Source organism: Wyeomyia smithii, chromosome 3, assembly GCF_029784165.1.
Source record: "Wyeomyia smithii strain HCP4-BCI-WySm-NY-G18 chromosome 3, ASM2978416v1, whole genome shotgun sequence".
In the NCBI taxonomy this organism is placed as follows: domain Eukaryota; kingdom Metazoa; phylum Arthropoda; class Insecta; order Diptera; family Culicidae; genus Wyeomyia; species Wyeomyia smithii.
The window spans coordinates 178,137,884-178,161,931 of record NC_073696.1 but is presented as its reverse complement, the minus strand read 5'-3'; the positions used below and the strand labels follow the sequence as shown (position 1 = coordinate 178,161,931).

General features: G+C 39.3%; 3 protein-coding genes and 1 long non-coding RNA gene across 5 annotated transcripts in view; 2 read left to right on the top strand and 2 right to left on the bottom strand.

Moving 5' to 3' along the window:
* Positions 1-1,069: 1,069 nt before the first annotated feature.
* On the bottom strand, positions 1,070-6,445 carry LOC129726661 (transportin-3). 2 transcript variants are annotated; one of them, XM_055683614.1, is made up of 6 exons: positions 5,904-6,445; positions 4,753-5,832; positions 4,529-4,695; positions 2,986-3,042; positions 1,529-2,884; positions 1,070-1,473 (listed from the first exon to the last, which is right to left on the bottom strand). In XM_055683614.1, exons 1-6 carry the CDS (start codon positions 6,015-6,017, stop codon positions 1,413-1,415), a joined length of 2,835 nt encoding a protein of 944 aa, XP_055539589.1. In that variant the 5' UTR covers positions 6,018-6,445; the 3' UTR covers positions 1,070-1,412. The 2 variants fall into 2 exon arrangements, with proteins under 2 accessions (XP_055539589.1, XP_055539590.1); XM_055683615.1 differs by lacking the exon at positions 2,986-3,042.
* Positions 6,446-11,888: 5,443 nt separating this feature from the next.
* On the top strand, positions 11,889-15,095 carry LOC129726660 (bromodomain-containing protein 8). Its single transcript, XM_055683613.1, has 2 exons — positions 11,889-12,000; positions 12,062-15,095. The coding sequence occupies exon 2, from the start codon at positions 12,069-12,071 to the stop codon at positions 14,988-14,990; it is 2,922 nt and encodes a 973-aa protein (XP_055539588.1). The 5' UTR covers positions 11,889-12,000; positions 12,062-12,068; the 3' UTR covers positions 14,991-15,095.
* Positions 12,008-23,974, bottom strand: LOC129726670 (uncharacterized). Its single transcript, XR_008728382.1, has 2 exons — positions 23,738-23,974; positions 12,008-12,410 (listed from the first exon to the last, which is right to left on the bottom strand). It is a non-coding gene; the product is annotated as an uncharacterized LOC129726670 (long non-coding RNA).
* Positions 15,030-24,048, top strand: part of LOC129726665 (uncharacterized) — a 47,677-nt gene continuing 38,658 nt past the window's right edge. The window contains exon 1 of the mRNA XM_055683621.1: positions 15,030-15,155. Within this exon, the coding sequence (XP_055539596.1) occupies positions 15,131-15,155 (25 nt within the window). The 5' untranslated portion in view covers positions 15,030-15,130. The remainder of the gene's footprint in view (positions 15,156-24,048) is intronic.

Below are 24,048 nucleotides of genomic sequence, written 5' to 3'. Positions count from 1 at the left end.
TTTGAGAAAGCCTATTTTGAGAAAATATAAGGAGACTCCGACAAAAATCTGCAGAAACTATGAAAAAACGGCCAATATCTGCGAATCAATAAAAATCTTTACACGGACTAGAAAAATCGGCGTTTTCCAGACAAATCTGCACATCTGGTATCCCTTTTCTGCCCCGTGTAGCACACGAGTAAAACAGAGTACATACACTGAAGTCTCTTTTTAAACGGATTTCGGAATCTACGCGTTTTTACGTGGATTTCGAAATTTACGCGAATTTTCAGAAAAATCGCTTTTTTACGCGGCATGTTTTTATTGGTTTTTCAATTTCAAATCGTTCATCTAGTGCAGCGGTTCTCAACCTGGGGTACACGTACCCCTGGGGGTACTCGAAACCCTTCAGGAGGTACGCGGAAGAAAAATCATTAATGGCGGACAAGCAATTTTTTTATTATACTGCATTTGTTGCTCGATCTTGCTCTTAAAACCTGTCTATAGTAATCAAACAAACCATAGTTCAATTTGAAACCTGAATTACACTACCACAACATGATCTACCACTACTCTCTCCCACTCTGCGAGGGCATTTCAAGGCAGGGGGTACAATGGATATGAGAAATATCGCAAAGAGGTACGCAGACAAAAAAGGTTGAGAATCGCTGATCTAGTGTATCCGATGAGTCCAATTTCCGAATATTCATTGATTTGGCCTAACCTTTTTATATTTTTTCTTTATTTTCAGCACGATTCTCAGGTAAAAATAACACTGCGCCAGTCCGTTAGTCAACGGGTTTAGAGTCCTGGGTAGGGTCGGCTCCCGAGCATCGGGAATTGGTACAACAGTGGCGGATCTAGACCGACGAAAATAAAAAAAAATACAAATGCTGTCAAATGTTATACGAAAACATCACCATCGCAAAAACGAACTCGCTTTCTTTGCAGTTAGCGAACGCCCAGTTAAAAAACCAGAGAAAAAGCACCAAGTTAGCGAATAGTTACTGTATTGTGGAGAACATATTCTTCACTTTGCATTACGTATTCACCAGCACTCGTTCTTTGTTCAGTAGTACATAACAATTAATTCAATAAATGTCAATTTTTATTCAATATCATCCTACAATTTTAGTCTTGTATTTTTATTTATATTAGACTTTTCCTAAAATGATCACTCGCGCCGTTTTTGCGAGTAGTGTTGATTTTTCTACTATTAATCATTGACACTAATCTCGCCATCCAATGCATTCTTTTTTATGGTTAACTATATAGAATATTTCCTGCATCAAGTAGGAATACAGTTAAACTTTCATCAGCACTAGTTTATATACACCATAAACAACTTTCTTGTCAAAGTCAAATGCGCTCGCATGCAGGCTGTTGATCGTATAAAAATGTTCCATACACAGCGAGTCTCGTATCTCTGTGGCTTATCGGTATAACCGTGAGAACTCTTGTAAAGCTTGTGTTACCGCTCTCGGTGTTTCAGATCTGAAAACAATAGGTGTTATTTTATTTCTGAATAAAACCGTTACCCAATACTTACTTTACGATACTTTCAACGAATTCTATCATCTGTTCATTGGTGACTGTTACGCAACCTCCACTATTCTTTTTTGGCAGAGCATCAACCGCTTTTCGTACGTAGCCCTCCAACTGCTGAGGATTAAGCTGTTTAATCTCGACGAACACATCGGCCACATCGGAAAGCATGTACGAATGCAGGCAAAACACAGAAGCATACAACAGATTCATGATCAATGATTCACCGTGTTGCAATAATATGCTATGAACTATCGATCGTAATTCATCTGCCCGATCGTGCCGGCCATAGCTCAGCAAACTGCAGAAGAAACGCATCACGGAGAGGTTAGCATCTCGATGATCAAGAGTACAGGCTAGTAGACCACATTGTATTATTGGCGTTACTAAAGGACTCTGCAGTAGCTGGAATGGCGAACGCTGAATAAAACGCGCCACTAGTCGAAAGAAATCATCTACCATATCAGGGTGATTTTTCAAACCATTTTCCATTTGCAGTACTTGGAAAGTTGGCTCAATAAATGCTTGTAGCATATTCAATAGTCCCTGTATGCAGCTGGTTTCGCAAGCAAATTCATCTACTAAAATGCTTCCTAAGTACAGCAAACAACTGTGGTTGTGGCCTGAGTAAATTGTGATAATTTGTTTCACCAAGGGTTCCAAAATTGGCATAGCTTGTTTTCCGATGCAGCGAATGGCATAGCGAATACACCTAACTATTCGTTCCATTATTTTGGAATCGTTTTTGTAACATTCCATCGCACGTGACAACACACTCCAGTTGTTAACAATCACATAAACGCACGGATTCACTTCGTTAACCAAAACTGTTGGGTTTACATGCCGATAGATTGAAGCTAAGCGGTCCACCCAAAATACGGGATCGTGGCGATCCTTTTTCACACCGAGTCCATCATCTTCCACGCTGGTTAACTGATTGAGTGCTTGCACCTGGAAGTTGCAGAGCTCTTGCATCGCCGTTGTCAATTGTGCATGTGGCAATCGACCTATTATAATGGATATGCCCTTCAGCAAACCAATTGCCGATTCGGTTTGAATTTCAAACCCGTCTAAGCAACGCGCAATTTCCATCAGTCCGCTGATGTGACCAAGCATGTGTTTTTTGCAGGCTGAACAAATCGACTGCAGGGCATTCGCAGCAGCTGTCGCCAGGCCGTTTTTCTGCTGCAACGCACACAGCAAAAAATTCAGAATCGGTTCCAGCGTCTCCGGATTCGAATCGATCCAATCACAAAGTTCACCTAAGATGTTAATCGAAGTGTATCGGATGGCTATGTGGCAGTTTTCGGGCAAATTCAGGATAGCCTCTACCACTTTTGGGACAACCTCGCTCTCCTCACTGCAAGAAAAGAATGAAAAAGAAAAGGAAGAAAAAAGAACACGTTATGCATTAAGCACACGCCGACCGGACGTCGAGTGGCCTTGTTTGGGGCTATTCACCAGAGCTGATTGAACCTGGACGATGGTATGTCGCGCTCTCCCAATTGCATTATCTCTCTAGAAAGTTTTGAAACGAAAACAGCGAAGTTGCAGATGGTTAAAACACGCTTGAAAAACTGAGAAAGCTAGCACCGACTGTGGTGAAAACTTTAGTTAAATCGCGTACCAGTTATAACAAAATGGTGAGCAAAATCGCTGTTTAGTGACTGATGTTTGACGTTTAGGCTTGCTATGGACTATAAGTTCTAGACGCGGTGCTCACTTTCTCAGGCACCACTCATGAAAAACAATCTAACTAAACATGGTAGATGCATAGGAACTGTAGAACATATTTACAACATTGTTCAGGAAAAAAATCTGTGCGATAAACATATTAAAATGTACGTCAAACAAAAATAATTGATTAATATCAATTTGAATTTAAAAGCCTTTTCAAGATTTGTGTTACATTTATATATTCGTCTAACACAATATCTACTCCGACTGACTCAAAAACATCATTATAAATTTGTTTTAAAAGATTCATCAGAACAAACGTAGCGGGGAAAGTTTTTATTCATACATTTATGATTTTTCAATGGCAAATCTCGTTTCTGTTTCATTTAAAAAAATTTTTTGTAACATGGCCTAAACACATTTCACTCCTGCGTGAATTACGTCAATTTCTGTTAAAAATTGCGAGACAAGTGATCAATTTCGTTCCCGCTTTAAAAATACTTTATAAGCAAAACAATGATTCTAACTGTAAGCAATCGTACAAGTAAATTTGAGCATAGTAAAAGAAAAAAAAAAGTTATAATTTGTGAAGAAAAGATTAGACACAGAGAATTCCAAAATAAATTCTTGTTCATTTGTTGAACAACAATGAAAAATGCTTATTTTCTAATTTGGAATGAAATCTCGCTCCCACATTTCGCATGATTTGATTTTTAAGAATCCCCTTGTTTTAATTTTTCTTGGGAATTCAATCAAAGTTTAGTTTAAGTATTTATTTAAATGTAATAATGTTAGAATCATTATTATGCAAACGGAGGGATTGAACGTATCAGTAATTGAAAACTTTTTCACGGATTCTCGAAACATACTAGAAAACACTAACCAGGCGAAAGAACTATTTGACGTTTACAGAAAATATAAAGAGGGGCATGCAAAAATAGATTGAGTTGTCCTTTTATAATCGAAAGTTTAGTCAACCCAGAAAATTGCTTCTTATTTTTTCTGACTGACACTAATTTTACTTTACAGAAAACAGTTCAGTATTTCAAGAGAACTTTTTTATATTCACTTCTACTCCAACGAAAAATACAGAAATTTCAGTTTATGCATCTCCGAATAGTTAGTTTCTCAAAAAATAGTGCCTATTCCAAAAGTAGTCATAAATGTAGGAAGAATTAATTTACTGTAACTACAAGATAGCGGTAGTACGTACTTAACAGAAATATGAGGAAAAAAAGCACAAACAAGTACAGTGAAACTGAACAGACAGAGAGAACCATCGTCCTACATTTACGACCACCGAACGGTTCTAGAAATAAATACTTACGGTAATATGTTTCGGGCTACGTTTTCCATGATGAAGAGAGCCGCTTCGCTAGATTCCCAAGTGACATTTGGGCTCTGTAGTATGACGAACATTTGCTTGAAGCAACTAATCGAGCTGACGATGAAGATCACATCCTTTATAATCTCCGAAACCTTGAAGCGGAAATCCTAAAAGCAAGATGTTCCGCTCTATCAAATATTCGTGACCGTTAAAGTCGAGCAAACCTTGAAAGAATCTCCTTCTTCTATCAGACCCTCGTGATCCGATTCCATCTGACAGTGCTTGTAAAGGGCAGCAATTAACCTTTCCACGTACGGCTTGAAGTGTGCGGTCAGTGTTTCGTTGTTTCGCTGATATAAATCCTCGCTGAGTCGATACCACATGTTAAACGTAATCTCCGCCACTTCGAAATCGTAATGCCCAACACAATTGAGCACTAGCTCCAGCGATTTTACGGAGAAGTGGGGTGTTGTCGCTTCCGATCCGGCAACCATTCTCGTCAAATTACTTTCTACCAGTACGGTGAATAGTCTGCACAAGTTTATTGATCTGTCGAGATCCTCCTGTGCGACCGACATATTATATGCCTCCTCCAAACTCAGAATTCCGTTGAAGAGATTCACATCCAAACCATTCCCATTATTGTTCATTTCCACGCACTGCAGTAACGCACACAGGCAATCTGTTGCAGCGTCGTGAATTTCTGGCTTCGAGTGGATGTTACTTAATACTTGGAAGGAGTATGCAACAATCATGTTATCTCCCAGCTGGGCCATTTTGAAAGCATTTATGTGCAGCCATGACGTAAAACATTTTAAAATCTTTGTTTGGAGTATTTCATTGTCGTTACAGTTCATCAAACACATCAACAAATAATCGTTGACTAAGCTTGAATCTGTTTCGAGATCGGTGAGAACATCTTTTCTTCGGTTCGCGCCCAATCGCAGGTAACGAGAATTTACTTCTTCCGGAATAAGGGTTAAAAGTTCTATGACTGCGTACATCATGTTAGGATTGCTCGAGAAGCGTTCCAACAGAGTCGCGACAGGTTTATGCCAGGAAGACATCAGCAATGCTAAATCAGCCAGCGCCAGCGATAACTGTGTAACTATTACGGGTTTTGTCTCAAGCGTTATATGGCTGATGTGCTGCAGTAAACTCTGTCGCAGGGATTCGTGGGCAGATTCCGGTAGCTCATGAAAGCTATTCTGGATTTTGTTTCGCATTGTTTGTGCTGCAAATGTGCACGAATTAAGATCGTATTTTTGCTGCAGGAGCTGATCTGCTATTTCCCATGAGTGAATCTGGAAAAATAGCAAACATAACGTGTTTTTGTATAAAAAGAATAAAAACGAAAGCTAACTTGAAAACTTACTGATTTCTGAAAGGCTTCTAGCCATTTTGACGCTTTTTCTTTTTCGACTTTGTTAGGGTTATTGTACAGCGTGTATACACCTTGGAGAACCGCTTCCGCTGTTGGTTGTTCCATGGTAAAACTAACGTCCGTACATACGAAACTAAGGCAGAATCACTCGATTTGTGCACTTCAACGATGTTTCAATAATAAATCTATCTTTGTACCTGGATAAATCCAACGGTACTCTAGATTCTTGCTGCTCGATCGACCACTCTTCGGCTCTACTACTTTTTGCAGTCGCAGTCCTTTCTGAAAGCACTTTTCAATGCTACTTTTCCTATTATTCAGCTACTTTTCTTATCAAAATGGCACTAAATTACGTTTTTCACCTATTTTCTTCGGAGAATAAGATAATCCGCACAGAAATTCTAATTTTTTATTCAATCTTACACTATTTTCACGGAATAAATTTATCTTCAGAACGTCAACGCGCCGTAGAAGTTTCGAAAGTTTCTCTTGCAATCGATGAGAAAACGGCAAGGCCTCACATTCAGTTTCGTCGATTTCTGATCGATTTCTGCGAAGCAAAACGCCGCAGGTTAAACGTCATACACTTTCCCATGTAGTATTTTTTGACATCACAACGAGGGGTTCATATAGGACCTCACAGCATCATACGCCACTAACTCAAACTTTGGAAGTGCAGCAGTTTGAAAATTGTTTGCGTATTCTCAACTACGAAATCAACTGAACTTTATCCGAAACCGGAGCTTATATGAGATTTGGTTAATGATTTGAAGAAGAAATTTCTCTCTTGATATGTTTTATCTATTCAAGCGTAAAACTCGTACTACTGATACATATTGCTCCTGTGCTATTCATAAATTCAAAATTAAACAGGTATATGATTTTCAATATATACCTGCATAAGCACAAAACCATTACTTACCCGCATCATATAAATACACTGCAAATAACTCGCACGCTCATCCCTACACTGAAAAAAAAATCACACCCTCATACCGCATACTCTTCACATATGAATGCCAACAAACGAAACCAATCATAGAGCTTCTGGCAGCTCAGTTACGCACACTAATTTCGGGTTGTTTGCCTCATAATTGACTCTTGCTTTACTCTATGGGGGTTGAGCAAATCGAGAAATTTATTCTTTTCTGAGTTGCTCGTTACTGTACGATGCTATCCGTAAGCAAATCACACAGTTCGCGTAGAAATAAATTAACTTTCAAGCCAGCGAAATAAAATAAACATTTCGCAATCAATACAAGGATTTGTTTGCCTCATTTTTGAGCCGACCTACACAGTGTAAAGTGCACCATTACATGCACGATTGGAGAGGTCTATTATATCATTTCGACCCATAGCTAGGGGCCAGACAACTTTATTTTTAAGAGGAATATTGTGGTAATATTATACTATATTGGCGGATATATTTTGATATTTATCGTTTATCTGCCACATTCATACCACTCCAAAAGACTCGGACAATAGAACATTGCACGATGACGTCACAAAAAAAGAAGAAGAAAGAGATTTGACAGTTGTCGCGGGTTTGTTTACATAGAATAAAAATGCGGAAATGTCTTGTTAAATATTGCGTTTCCAAGAATAAACCAACAGATTACAGTAACGAATTCGCATAGGCGGAGAGTTTTCCCATCTTTTTCGTACTCGTATCATTCATTTTCACTCCTATCACTCAACAGTGAATAGAAAAAAAATTCAACACCTTGTAAACAAACCCGTGGGAAGTGTCAGAAAAGTGAGGTTATTTTTCGTGTGCAATGATCTATATTTGGCTATCAAGGAGTGGTGATATAGGTAGACGGGTGCCTGAAAATGCAACGATAAATACTTTGTAATATCGAATATTGGAAATATTTCGCAATATATCAAAAGTGTTTTTCACCCTAGACCCCTAACGATTTTCATTGGATTCCACGGTATTTTGACGTGTTTTATCATTGCAGTCTGAGTGTAAGAAGATTGATTTTGGTCTGCATGACATGGCAAACCAAAGTTTAAAACACTCAACTTTTTTGCTGTGAACTGAAATGCAAATGTATTCCACGTAGGCATGAAATGTTTCTACTATTAGCACAGATGTAAGTGGAATTCGCTTCGTAGAAACACGTTATTTTTTTAGTGTATGAAGCTTTCTGCTGGCTTTCTATAGGCCCAAGCACAATAGATACGTTTGCATTGCGTTAACGTTAATTTGACAGAATATGTAACTGTCAAATTGCCGCAAACGCAGCCGCAACATATCCATTGTGTTTAGGCCTTAACGCATATCAACTGCAAAACTTGTTTGCCCTTTATTGCAGTGGGTAAACTAAGTTGATTAAACTTAAATTCCGGAGTGATTTGCGATTAGGGCGTAACTAGCAAAAGTTAAACATTGGGGAATATCAGTTTGAAAATTTGCAAGTACATTTTCAAATCGTAACTTCAATGGAAGTGAATGACGTTAACATTAACACCAAAAATCGACGTAGGGTAAACCTATCTTATAGTTTCTTAACAACACTACATTAAATTTGTGCATTGATGCCTAAAATTTGCGTTTTTCTTTTAATTCTTTTGAAATGAGCATTCTGCCGACGAGGTTCGCCCACCTCTATTTCGCCTTGTTTCCATTTTCCTTCATTTTCGCCTGCTTAGGGCATCCTTAATAGTGCGGTACCATTTAAGTTGTTATGACGGCTGTGTACAGCGCGGCTATTTTGCTCACTCACCCGTTTTCACACCGGTCGTTGCTATCGTTTCAGTTTGACGTTTCATCCAGCATAAACCTTTAGCAGCGCTGTTATCGGGTTGCTAAATTTGAGAGCGCGATGCTTCCCGGAAGCTCGGCTACTATTTCTCTAGCGCGTTTAGCAGCGACCGGTACGGTGTGAAGTGATGATAGAGCGCTGCCAAACGGGGTATAGAAGCGTACCGTTAAGGATGCCCTTAAATGCACTTTATTGTATGCGGCACCTCCTGCAAAACCTCCCCAGCTGGTCTCGAGGTACGATGCTGGCCTAACAAGCCAGTCGTCGTAGGTTCGAGTCTTGGCTCGGGAGAGACTGCTAGTGTCAGTAGGATCGTAGCGCTAACCCCGCAAATGTCCTGTACACTTAACGGTTGGCTGCGAAGTCTGTGTATAGTAAACAAAAGGTCAAGTTCCGAATCGGAATGTGCACCAAGGCTTTGCTTTGCTTTGTATGCGGCACATGGGGAATGCTAAGAGAAGAGTGGCCAAGATGATACCTCGGTTTGCTCCAGGTTATTTGCTCCAAACGTGATTGGTAGATTTTGACAGCACGCGTGTTATTCAAAAGGGGTTCAGCTTGCCGTGTTGCTTAACAGCTGGTGTTCGACCTAATCATTGAGTAAGTAAAAGTAAAAGTATTGTGGACACAATTTTGTTTTCGTTGCGACAAAAAAAGCAAAAAAGAATTTGAATGAAGTGCCAAGAGTTTGGTCGTAAAATTTTATCGATTTCCCAAGAATGCAGAACCTTATCGACAGTGGCTAAAAATATGCGAAAAATCTGAAAAAGATATTTCAAATTTTAAAATCTCACGCAATAGTCGAAAATGCAGTGAAGGTATTTCTTTTTATTATTATGTTGTTTATTTAGTTGTTCGTGGTAACGTGAAATCAAGCTTTTCTTGAAAACAAGCAATTTTCCCCTTGATTTTGCAACAGGAATTAAGTGTTTCGCCAAATATTTTTCATTCTGCTCTCTATAAAAAGTCCGGAGAGGTCAGAAAAACAAAAAAAAAAGTTTGGCAGTGGTAGTATGATGATATAAATATGGACGAAGTTTTGTTGTTTTGTTTTATATGTTGTTTGTAATCCAATTTTCTTTGTTGTGTTTTGTTAAATAAAAATATCAAATAAATAAATTTTTCTAGTTGCACTGGATTTTGCGTAAGACAGACGAAAATAATGTTCAACCGGGGATATGTTTCATAGCAAAGAAGAAGAGAAAGAAGCCACTTAGCCACTCTTCTCTTAGGGCATCCTTAACAGTGCGCTTCTATATCCCGTTTGGCAGCGCTCTGTCATCACTTCATACCGTACCGGTCGCTGCTAAACGCGCTAGAGAAACAGTAGCCGGGCCTCCAGGAAGCATCGCGCTCTCAAATTTAGCAGCCCGATAACAGCGCTGCTAAAGGTTTATGGTGGATGAACGTCAAACTGTAACGATAGCAACGACCGGTGTGAAAACGGGTGAGTGAGCAAAATAGCCGCGCTGTACACAGCCGCCATAACAACTTAAATGGAACCGCACTGTTAAGGATGCCCTTAGGGGGAATGCGGCGAATTCAACACCAATAGAACCACCACTAAGAGCTGATTTATGTATTTCCAAATCCTCTACGATTCTGATGTTTGGTTGAAATTACTGTGGAATATTGTGATATAATGTATGTTATATAATGTATTTTTGGTTCGATGACAGATTAACAACTTAGGGACCATACTTAAATGACGTAGCATTTATGGGGGGAGGGGGAATATCATCATTTTGTGACAAGCTGAGGCAAGGGGGGAGGGGGGTTGTAGTAAAATCGACGTAGCATTTTTTTAAAGACTGATTTGCAGGAAAAATGTATTCTTAAGTTATACTAAAACATTGCACAAAGTATTGCAGCGAGATCTGTCGAAATGTTTTTATCTGTGGCATTCTGAAATCTTCTAAAAGCTCTGCTACATAAACAATCACTTGGATTTCCAAACACCCAATCTGTTTTGAATACAAAAATCGTTGCTTTTTTGTGGCTTTTAATAGTGAAAATTACAAGATACTCGTTTCATTTCCGGAATAGTTTCTGTGTTTTCTGCAGACATGGATCATACTAAGTTGTTTGAACACCTTTACGCCTTGTACCAAAACACAAGCCCTTCGAAGCAGAAGATGTAGTAACGAGTCTATAAGTTGTGAATAAATTGAATTTGACACGTTTTTTTCCAAGTATTTTTTGTATGTATGTTACTACAGTAAGGTTTTTATTACGCACCACGTAAAAAAACCGCGTTAATTCGAAAATCCACGTAAAAAAACGCGCTAATTCAAAAATCCGCGTAAAACCGCGTTATTCAAAAATCCGCGTAAAGTGAACCAGCAAGAAGGGCTTAGAAAAAACCCGAGACGCTCTAGAACCAGTATTTAAAATTGTCCTCTTTGACGGCCATTCCGGATCTTTCGGAGGACGGTGGGTATTTTTTGGACTAAGTCTTCTACTAGATAAACACTTAAACGTTTCTGGTTCCAAACCCACGTTAATTCGAAAATTCGCGAAAAAGTTTTTGAATTAGCGCGGTATCACGTGAAAAAACCGCGTTAAAAAACCGCGTTAATTAAAAATCCGCGTAAAAAAAAACCTCGTAAAAAATACCGCGTATAAAAACGCGTAAAAAACCTGACTGCACGTATTTCTGTACGTTTTTTCAGAAGCATAGAGGGGGGAGGTGGTTATTCGAAAGCTACGTTTTTTTTCAGGGGGGGTTTAGGTTTTGTGACCAAATGCTACGATGGGGGAGGGGGGTCTTAAAAATCATGAGAAAAATGCTACGTCATTTAAGTATGTTCCCTTACTGCTAGCCAATGAATAAGAGGCGTTGCCAACTGTTCTTAAGATGATAACTCAAAACTGAGTCATTGTAATTATTAAAATCTGGGTAAATGTCACTCATCACGATTACTCACTATTTGACATTTTGCATAAGAATACCAAACTGAGTAGGTCTTATTCAGATTAGAGTAAAAACAATGGAGCGTGCAAGCAACTTTTGAAAGGTATTATCGAAAATTGTTGAATATAATTATTGCATTTGTGCAGTACAGCGCAGTGCAGCATTAATTAGTAAGCGCTCGTTATGATTTATAAATGTTAATTTTATGAGCGTGTAACCGAGCATGGCAAATCCAAAATTACTGTTAACTATGTTGAAATTACTTAGACAAAATGGTACACCCTACCATGATATTTTTTCCTGTGCGCCTTGCGCTGGATGTCACGAAATGTTATTTTCTATTGTTTGTGTTTTTTATAAAAGTGTAATGTTTATGCTACTTCTATCGTTCCAAAAATTAAAGGTGGATATTCTTGTTATGGTGATTTATTTTTAATATTTCATGAACAATTTGTGTTTTCTAGCTTATTGATGAGCAACATTTCCTCGATTCAAGAGCGGCTTCAGTTGAAGCGCGTTCCGCTTGATAAATGGTCAACAAAGGAAAAGTTATGCTTGGCATCAGCGGTGGCTTGTAGCGGTGATCAGAACTGGATGTCAGTGAGCCGTTCCCTCAAAATGCTATGCGGCGCCAATCGTCCGGTCGATTGGTTTTCACAGAAATCCTGTGCGGCTCAATACGGCAAGCTGTTGGAGAATGTTGAAACTCCAAAGCGGAAAAAACGGACCGCTTCCGAGCGCGATGGTGTGATTGCAGTCGAGACTCCTGGTGAATCGATTTTGCGGAAGCTGTCCCAAGAAAGGATTATTGAACTGAAAAAAATAATCCAGGATGAAGCTCAGCAGTACACAAAGGTAAAAGAAGATATTATATTAATCCAAAGTGGTGTTACCGACGAAAAGAAACTTCGCGAAATGTGGAAACAAATAGAATTGGAGAAAGCGCAAAAGGAAAAAGAACAAATATTACACGCGCAGTGGCTGAAAGAACGTGAAGAGAAAAAGCTGGAACTTGAACGACAGTGGAGGCCTTTGTACCCTAGTTCTCCAAGCTCTAGTAAAGTTGTAAGTGGCGGCAGCTTTAAAATAAAGGATGAAACAGATGACGACAGTCAAAGCTCATGCAAGTCAGGAACCTCACCTCTACTAACATCTTTGCTTAAAAGCCCTGCTGCAACATCGGGAAACTCTATGCTGCAAACTTCCAATAATAAAACGACATTATCACCAACAATTGTGAATTTGCTGTCTAGCAATTCACCTGCTATGGTAAACATACAAGCCAGAAACTTATTTCCTTCCGCAGCGGTCTTAGGAACTCAGTCATGTGAAACTGGCCAATCTATATCTCTCACTACAGACAATACTAAACCAGAGAAAAAAGAAACGGAATCCAATTTAAATGTAACTAACTTAGATGCAAGCATGCAAGACACATTTCCTGATAAGTCTGGCGCAATTAGTGCGCCTAAAGCGTTACCGGAAACTGATCCCGAGAAAACCGAAGACATGGAAACTGATTCGGATAATGTTGATCCTGCAAAAGATTTGATGGCCGTTTTTCAAGAATTAATGCCGGAAGAGCTAGATGAAATTTTAAACGAAAATAACGGCATTCTCGAGGATGAAATTCTTGAAAACGTTGTTGATTCTATAATGGAAGATGAGGTTATTTCTCCAAAAGGAAAAGACATAAATGTTGTTTTGGAAGCCGCCAATGCAATTTCTAATGATGACAATTTTGATAATCCAAAAAACGAGGAAAAACACAAGGTTTCTCAAAATACTAATGAGGTGGTAGCAGTTACTACGTCGTCGTCAATCGTATCTCCTAAAGAATCTAATAATCTTCTAAATAATCAGGAAGAAGTTACACAAACTAATTTTGGACAATCAGTTAAATCTACTGAAATGAATAACTGTGTCGAACGAGCTGAAGATGGCGAATCCAGCGAATTCGGTGAACTAGCCAAATCTAGTGAAACAGCAGAGCCCACGGATTTATCTAAACTATGTGATGCAGAAAAACATAATGAGTCCGTTAAAGTGGAAGAAACTCTCGAAAATAAAATTGCAGTGGAAAAAACAGATGATCATCACCAAGGCGAGCAAGAACTTTCTAAAGCTGAAGAAATCACTTGCGTTACGTTAGACAGTAGTAGTAATACTACTTCTGATTCCAATAAAGAAGATGCAAATGCATCCGCACCGTCGAAATACGATGTTATTTCCGAAGTAAAACCTGATGAAGAGGATTCTGAAGATAAACCGCTTGCTTCACTGGATCCTGTTTCAACAGAAAACAAAACATTAGAAATCAATTCTGAGGTTCTAGATGAGAAAATAGACGATGATGACTCCTGTTCCAGTGACGAGAAATCCAACGTGTCTTCTGTTGAAGCCAAAGTCCAGGAAACAACGAAAACACTGACAGAAGAAGAAGAAGCTGCCCGAGCCAAGAAAGAAGCTTTAGAAAAGTTGGCTGCTGAATACGATTTTAAAGATGATGAAGAACCAATTGTTCCTCTTTCGATACAAAAAAGCAAGGAAGAAAAGCATGTTCCCGAGGAAGATATTTTCATGAATGCTCAGGAACATTTGGATGATGAGCCAGACGAAAAAAAGGAAACTGATATTAAAATACAAGAGGACCCAATTGTAGCTGTAACAGATACTGACGATGATTCCTTGATAGAGATGAAAATTTCCAAGACGAAAAGAGACTATTCAAGGCGCCGCCCTATTGAGGAACCGTCAAAAGTTAAAGAGGATCAACAGACAATGATGAAAACCGAAGAATCCGAAGGCAGAACTTTGAGAAAGTTGCGTGATCGTGCCCGGGATCGTGATCGCTCGGAAAGTCCGTTTGTGTTGCTCGAAGATGACATGACAGATAAGTTGAAACGTAGTTATTCCTCAACTCCAGTCATGGATTCAGTACCCAGTTCTCCAGCGTCTAGTGAAGACAAAGACTACCGCGTTTGGAAGAAAGCAATCACTTCGATTCATTCCAAAATCTCATCATTGCGATATGCCTCTGCTTTTCTAAAGCCAATGCCAGAAGATCAAACGGTTGACATCATCTATCGTCCAATGGATCTCTCCACAATCAAAAGAAATATAGAAAATGGCACAATTCGTACAACAGCGGATTATCAGCGAGATGTCATGCTGGTTTGTACAAACGCAATAATGTTGAATCGTACAGATCTTTGTTCGCCAGCAGCAGCTCGCGTCTTGCTTAAAGAAAGTGTCGCTCTAATCGAAGCAACGATGGAATCCAGCAGCAAACTAGTGCGGGATAGAGAGCCAGAAAATCGCGTATCAAGTGTGAGCAAAAGGATCTTCAGAAAGGGAACGACTAGAAGCTCAACGTCAAGTGCGCGTAATTAGTAATCTTTTCGATGATGGCTGAATACTACACGAATAAACATAAGCGTGATTATTTCGAAGTACTGTTATAAATTAACCTAATGATAATATAAAAAGTTTTCAATATTTCTTGTGAAGTGCATCCAAGGTTGGGTAACTTTATGTACTTTCTACTACATACAAAAGGCAAGTATCTGTATTGTCGATTTAAGCGTTAACTTTCCTCTCAAATCTCTTCTTTTATCTTCTTTGAGGTGCTTTTGCCGTTTGCGGATTTATCCCACGTTGATGTATACTAAAACTATGTTGAAGAGTTTGACCTTTTTTCTTTTAACGTGACTGCAGAAAATACATCGATTTTGTCTCAATAGAATTAATTGCAGCGTAAAACTAAAAACGATGCTTTTTGTTTGATGGTTGACAGAAATTTTTTGTTGCATTTTGCATTTTTTTACTTAAGCTTATAGTAATCAGGTAACTAACTAACAATCATGGGTCATCCCCCTTCCTAATCCTTGATTCTTTGCTTAAAAAACAAAACTTCTGTTGGTTCTGTGTTGTCATTGGCTTGGTGACCCATCTTCCGGTTGACTTTTAGTAGATGTGTAACTAAACCACTCCGTCCTTTGAACTCTTATGAACAAAACGGTAACGGATACTAATATGCTTTGAGCAATGTAGCACAGACAAACAGACATGCCTCTTCGAGAAAAAATCCTGGAAAATCTTCGTCCTTATTCGACACGTTACACTCATGCGCCTCCGTGTGAGCTTATTGCCTACTAACTTATTTTCGTAAAACGGTTTTTGATTTTGCTAATGGGTGTGTACGCTTGCTTAAATCATCACCAGCTGCATTACTGACGGTTTTTGTGTTTGATAATGAATGTGCACGCTTGCTTATAGCGACACCAGCGGCATTATTACCTACTAAGCAAAACTTCAAAATAACCGTTATTTTTCTGGGCGATGAAATCGTCATCGAGTGACACGTTTGTTTGACTGTGGTTGTAGGGTCCATTGTTTGCGATGCTGATTGCTAACTGGTTGCCACAGAATATCGGTAAATTCTGATCGAAGATTGCTCTACCACATGGCTTCTTGAATGCTTCGTGACAGAGCCTTCTACTCCACCTCACATGATGAAAGAGCCACTGTTGAATGCTTTTATATGTTGAAGGATAAGGTCGCTCCCTGCGGTCCGCTCATCACCTATCGCCCAGTAACCACGTCCATTTGGTCCACATTCATATCGAACTTTGCCGCAAGCGCCATTAGATAACGAATTGTTGAATATTTCACATGTGCATAAACTTTTTCATAACACGGCGGACAGAATGAATCGCAAACGATACCTTTACGATACCGAACCGAAACTTTTAAATTGGTGTAAATCAGATCTTTTTCCGCCTGAAGGAATTTGGGGCGGAAAAAGGTTAGTCTTCCGCACCAAACTGTTGTTATCGAAATTCGAAGTGGTGGCTAGACGTCGGCTATTTGTGGCTTCAACACCGTTTCACCTTAATGGATCGAGGATCGTATTACCAAGTATGCTGCCGTTGATATCGCTTCAGCCCAGAATGTTCTCTGCATGTACGCAGCATTTAACAAGCACCGAGCCTTTTCCGCTAGTTTGCGTTTCATTCTGTCCGCCGTGTTATTCTGCTGGGGAGTGTATGGCAAATGCTAGTTTTCCCTAGCACTTTTCTAAACTCGTCACAAACATATTCTCTTCAATTGTCTGTTCCGAGAATATGTAACTTTTTACCTGTCTGTCGTTCTGCCTATGCATGTAACAATTTGGATGCGGCCTTCAGAAAGTACACGGTGACAAAAAAGTCCGGTCACACTTTTTTGGGGTCGCCTGCACGGTGAGAGTCGAAAACCCATTAATGGGTACTTTTTCAACCATTCCGCCAAAAAGTGAGCCAACCCATTTAGTGGGTAAACTCGATTTACCCATAAACGGGTAAACCGATAAAACGTCAAAAACTGGGTACAAAATCACTCATTTTGAGAAATGAATTTTCTCAAGGAAATGGGTGAAATTTTACCCATTATTAAATAAACGGAAACTTTGTGATTATCACTCAAAAAAATGACAAGAAGTGAAAGTGAAATCAATTATTTTTAATTATTTGCAAAAATGAATCTTATTTACGAAAACAGGAGTATTTTATCTGCTATCATCAATTGTCAGAATCGCTATTCTCTGCAACAAAGCCAATACCAGACGGATAGTGAACATTTTAGACCTAATATAAAAAAATCTCACATTGTAAAATTCAATACTTGATATAACATACTGTTTACCTTGCAACTTCTTAAACGACGCAGTATCGAATCTCTTTTAAAGTCCTTCCATGGCAATTGTTGACAAATAATAAACAAAACAGATCGTAGAAGGACGCGTGCGAACAAATCGACAGAGCAAACTAAAACGATGCTTGAAGTATTTTTTCACCCATTAATGGGTAAACAAATGACCCATTTTTTTCTAAGAACATGTCTTTCTAATGCGTACAATTTTACCCATTTCACATTTTTCAATTCACCTATTTTTTTGACAGCCGCATATGACAGAAAAAAATGGGTACAACAATACCTATTAATGAGTTTTCGACTCTTACCGTGTGTAGCCTACACGTTGCATCTTTCTGGTGCCATCTATATGTCAAATGAAAGGGTTAACTTTGCTGCCCAAAGTGGCAGAGTTTCGTTTCTGTGCAGTTTGTTTACATTGAGTTATGAGCCATGGCAGAGTTAAGAGCAGCTGTTATCGCTGAATATGTGAAAGGGTACACACCCGGACACATATTCAAACACCTAAAACCGCTCGGAATCAACCGGAAATTCGTGTACCGGACCATAAATCGGTACCTAGAGACCGGAGTTACCAAGGACAAGGCACGATCTGGACGACCAAGGTCTGTGAGAACTCCAAGGCTGAAAAAGATTATACGAGACCGGATTCGCCGGAATCCCGCCCAATCTGCACGGAAGCTGGCCAGGAACCTTAAAATGAACCGAGAATCAATCCGCCTGCTTCTGCGCAAGGACTAAAACTTACACCGTACAAAAAGCAGGTGGTTCATGGGGTTACCAAAGCTACAAAGGACAGGAGGTACCAACGGTCGCGGGAGTTGCTCGGTTGGCGCGCAGATGACGAGATTATTTTTTCGGACGAGAAGCTGTTCGTTTTGGAGCAAACAGTCAATCGCCAAAATGATCGAGTTTGGAGTGCGGGCCTCCAGCAAGCTCCTGCGGACAAGCTGAACGTTTCCCGGTTCCAAAATAAGACGTCAGTGATGGTTTGGGGAGCCATTTGCAAGAGAGGTAAACTGCCTCTTATTTTTATCGATAAAGGGGTCAAAATCAACGCAGTGTACTACCTGAACACGGTTTTGAATAAAAATGTTCTGCCTTAAGCTGAACTATTGTTTGAAGACGATTACTACTGCTTCCAGCAAGATGGCGCCCCATCTCACAACGCAAAGGTTGTTCAGGCGTGGTGTGAGGAAAACTTGACCGATTTCATTTCGAAGAATGAATGGCCTCCGTCGTTCCGGATCTGAATCCACTGGATTATTTCGTGTGGGGATACATGATGTCGAAGCTGAACGACTATAAAATAACAAATTTGGAGCAATTCAAGCGAGTTATCACGAAAATCTGGGACGAGATGCCGATGGAGCACGTGCACGAGCTTGCGACGACTTTCCGAGACGTCTGAAGCTGGTTCGATCAGAGTAAGGTGGTGTAATTCCGAGATATCGTCTGCGAAGTATCTTTATGAGTTACTGAATAAAGCTATGAAAGCCTGATTCAGATTTTCTTCTTATTCTTTGAAATATTGAGATTTTCTTGTGTGACCGGACTTTTTTGTCACCCTGTAATCTGCATAGCGTTATTTACGACGAAGATAAAACGTTTATTGCCACCTTAAGAAGGAACCTCTACTGCTGCCCTGCAGAGATCAAAATGCACCAATTCCAGCAGTTTGAATATTTCGGAATCGCTCCTCAAAAATTGTTTCCCCTCCATATGTGGTAGGTAATTCAGAACCGTTTCATTATGAACGAGCTTAGGCTGCTTTAAACTTGTATCGCTCTGGTAACACATCCTTCTATGCAATAACTGCATTTCACATGCTAGGAACATTCTTTCTGGCTGACTCAAGGCCCAACACGGTAAGAGTCGAAAACCCATTAATGGGTATTGTTGTACCCATTTTTTCTGTCATATGCGGTTGTCAAAAAAATAGGTGAATTGAAAAATGTGAAATGGGTAAAATTGTACGCCTTAGAAAGACATGTTCTTAGAAAAAAACATGGGTCATTTGTTTACCCATTAATGGGTGAAAAAATACTTCAAGCATCGTTTTAGTTTGCTCTGTCGATTTGTTCGCACGCGTCCTTCTACGATCTGTTTTGTTTATTATTTGTCAACAATTGCCATGGAAGGACTTTAAAAGAGATTCGATACTGCGTCGTTTAAGAAGTTGCAAGGTAAACAGTATGTTATATCAAGTATTGAATTTTACAATGTGAGATTTTTTTATATTAGGTCTAGAATGTTCACTATCTGTATGGTATTGGCTTTGTTGCAAAGAATAGCGATTCTGACAACTGATGATAGCAGATAAAATACTCCTGTATTCGTAAATAAGATTCATTTTTGCAAATAATCAAAAATAAATGATTTCACTTCCACTTTTTTTTCATATTTTTGAGTGAAAATCACAAAATTGCCGTTTATTTAATAATGGGTAAAATTTCACCCATTTCCTTGAGAAAATTCATTTCTCAAAATGAGTGAAATTGTACCCAGTTTTTGACGTTTAATCGGTATACCCGTTTATGGGTAAATCGAGTTTACCCACTAAATGGGTTGGCTCACTTTTTGGCGAAATGTTTGAAAAAGTACCCATTAATGGGTTTTCGACTCTTACCGTGAAACACAATGGATACGTTTACGTTGCGTTGACGTTAGTTTGACAGAAACTTTATGAAATTGTCAAATTGCCGCAAACGCAGCCGCAACGTATCCATTGTGTTAGGGCCTTCATTCGGACAGACCTTTTTCTTCCTTAACAGTAATAAGCAGGTCTCCTGGTTTTGTGCATTTAATACCTCACATTTGTCCGCAGTAAAAATCAACAGCCTCTTTTGCAAGTCGTACTCACTGATAAGAGATTAGTTACTAAATTAGGAATCTTCAGTACTTCTTGATAAAGCCTTCATGCTGCTATTGTTGGTGGTACCAACACGTGCTTGGACACTTAGTAGCAAAATGACCAGCTTTTCCGCAAATGAAACACGTCTTTTCTAACTTCTTTTTGACTTGGGGTTTAATTTGCTGGAATTCATACTTCGTGTACATGCTCCATTGTCACTGCTACTTGTAGGTTCCTATTCAGTATGTATCTAGGGCTTCACCGCATCCGACGTAAGATTAGCTGCTGAAGCCTCCAATCCCATAATCATTTATTTTGCACCCAAAAGTAGCATGATGGAAGTTTCATTGCAGCAATTCAGTAAAGCGAAGAGTTCGTTGAAAAGCCGCAAAGTTTAATAGAGACAGCGTTCTTGGGGAGTCGACTTTGTTATTAATTACACAATGCAACACTTTTTTGCCTTGGCTTCTCTTTATGATTTTTTGATAAAGTTTGATGCGAAAATAAATTTTCCCGAGTTTGAACATATTTCAACTTAAGGGGCAACAATGGCACCATTTTGAATTGTTTAGAAACCGGAAATTTTCGATGTTTTTTCGACGCCATTTTGTTTTGAGACCAAATATCAAATTTCTAAAAGTTTGTCCACATATTAGCCGTTTCTTACCCATCTTTTTAAAAAATAGGACTTAAATCTGACAAAAACTGAGCTCGAAACGGCGATTCTACGAAACCGAGTTTCGGCATGGTTTTATATTATTTCACAGAGTGAAATAATATCGAGTATGTATGAGCATTAATGGTAATGCGCTAATATCTGAAAGTGGTAGTCAAATTATATCTTATATTGAGTGGAGAAGTCTCAGAAATCGATTTGTAGGTGTCTGATCTACGTAAAATATCAGCAACATGTCGATTTTGCCCCGATTCCCGTACAATAGTAAAATAGGTTTATCTTGACGTTAAATTTACATATTCGAAATCTGTTTAATGTAATATCAAGAGTTTAAGCGGTACTCAAAGATACAATAACAATTTTGTTTCACATGATCCTCTATCGAAGACGCGATGATTCTGTCTCATAGCTGAAGCGAGATTTTTATGTTTCGACCGGTCCTGGCCAAAAATGCAACCCCTCCCCGCAGAAGGGGGAAGATCATGTAAAGACAAGTTGTTATTGTATCTTTGAGTACCGCCGGAAATTTAACTTATTCAGCCGATTTATTAAAAATACGAAACAGAGGTTCCACTAGCGTTGAACCTCAGCGAGCATAAACTGTAGCTGGTATACCATTCGGACCAGGGCAGCAAGACCGCTTCAATTTTTTACTTGCTGCTAATATCATATCAGGAGTAATTTCGAATGTATAGAGATCCACTAAATCGAAAGAAACATCCACTGAAGCGATATCAGCTTCTGGATCAGAAGCAACATTATTGGCGATAACGATAAATTTTGCAAACAGTCCACATGATTCCATAGTAGATTCGAACAATTTCGTCAAGAACACTCGAGGGGATGGCAGAGTTTTTTCGTATGGAATTTAAAGCAAAGCCTTGGTGCTACATTCCGATTCGGAACTTGACCTTCTGTTTATTACACAGACTTCGCAGCCGACTATTGACGACTATTGGAATCAATCGATCAGAAATTCTTTTACGGTTAAATTTATGTAACAAAAATAAACTATTGTTTGAGATACACAATAGAAAAATTGGTAATTAATATCGATTGTCTAAATCATACCGCGCAGCCAATCACTACCTCTCTTCCCAAGCACAGTCGACACTAACGGATAGAATCGATCTGACTTTGTTGCTGTTGTTGTTGTCTTCTTTCTAACTAACTCACGAAGCCTTGGTATAAAAGGTACCGTTCGAACATTTTATCCCATCAGTTTCATTACTAAACCGTACCGGTTACATACAGACGCTAGGTGTTAGCAGCTGAAAGGGGGAAAGACAAAATAGTACCGGTCATCTCGTGCCGGTTTCACCCGTAATGCTGGTGGCTGTTAGTAGTACATGGCTACTGCAAAATACTAAAATGGCTGGAATTCTGGACGGACTAACCAGTAAACAAGAATAATCAGCAACTGGCACCTTTTGGTGCCTCGAAGTTTTGTAAAAGAAACGTTGCAATTCCCTCTACTATTTGTTTTAATGGAATATAAGAATACGGTAGTGAACGTCACGCGGTCGTGTCCTAAATACCACCCTCCTATTATTTAATGTGCTGGTCAATTGAGGGGCTAGCGCTACGATCATACTGACACTAACAGTCTCTCCCGAGCCGAGACTCAAACCTACGACGACTGGCTTGTTAGGCCAGCATCGTACCTTGAGACCATCTGGGAGATCGTTTGGAAAGATTCCTGCGTAGATCAGTTGGGACTCGCATAACATCGGTTTTGTACAGTTCCGCATTATTTTTGGAAAATTCAGTCTTCCAGCGGCGATATTTGCGCTGCCTCGAATTACGTTCTTGCTTCAATTCACGCAGGCGAGAATTGGACCACGAGGGGAACAATATTTTTTGTATTTTCGGCAAATTCGCAAATAACTATTGGTGCAGAGTTTCGCAGAAAAATGCTGCCATATCGTTAACGTCATCGAGATCTGTTAGCACAGTCTAATCAAAAGATGTAAACGAATTTGAGAAAGCAACACAGTCCGATTTCTTATAGTTCAATGCTATCGATCTGTTCTATTAGTTTGGTCCTAAACTGTTATTTACAGTTGTTGTCGAAAGAAAATAGGTGATGGAGTTCAAGGGGAAGTAGCGTGGTAACAGAAACATCAATCGCTAACTGCTGATCCGCAGAACGAAAGACCAGATCAAGCACACGGCCGTGATTATTCTGTTGCAAAATTCTTCAACAGTAATGCTACCAATTACGAAGCATCTATCTTGAACTAAATTGATGCAGATTTATGACTGGTACTCATTAGTTCGTTGACATATTCTTCAACACTCAAACAATTAAACAAATGGGTTAACTCCCTTAGAAATCCTATTTTCCGTGCTAATCCTGTGTCTTGAAATGCAATTACCAGCTTTTTCCAAGCGTCTGTTGCATCCGTCGCGTCCTGGGCGCGGCGTTGCTAACACTCGCAGCTACGACTTCCTCTTCAGCAGGTTCAACTGCACTCCAGGTTCCTTCGCGGATCAAAATCATCTGCATCGCAAATGCAGCGGAATAGTTTTCACGCCCCTTCAGCTTTTCTATGGCCGGCATAGCAACGGAATCCTGAATCTCAAATACTTCCTGCTTCATTTCGGATTCCTTTGCCGCCGCCTTGTTGAGCTCCAGAGTTTCTTTCACTGGTAGACATTTCATTTTTTCTTCCTGGGCTGAGCCCATAATCAACTAAAAAAGATGCTCCTTGTTTGATGGTTGACAGAGGAATAAAAATTGATTTTGTTTCAGCTGTTAGTTGAATGCTAGATACACAATCAGAACGAGTGTAATAACAAAAATTTACATAAACTGAAAAAAAAGATGAGTCTCAGAAAGAAAAATATTCCCGATTTCTTTTTTTGAGAACGTTAAATGCACTAGAATTATGACATGCACGAGTCAGAACTTACCTTCAGATAGTGATAACAGAGCCATCATCCATAACGATCGATTATTTATCGCTGATCAGATAGCAAAATCACGCAATATTATTACCTTCACAAACACGAGAAAAACTGTTCGAGAGTCCTAGTTTGTTCTCTGAAGGACTGCCTCAATCATACTCGGCATAACGATTGCATTTTCCAATACCGCTCCGCAAGCCTTGCAAGAGGCATTTAATTTCACGCCACTTTGCAAAATTGTTCTAAAATAAAACCAAGACCGCATGAAAAGAAAACTCGTTACGTACCAGTTTCCTTGACAATCAAATGTTTATACC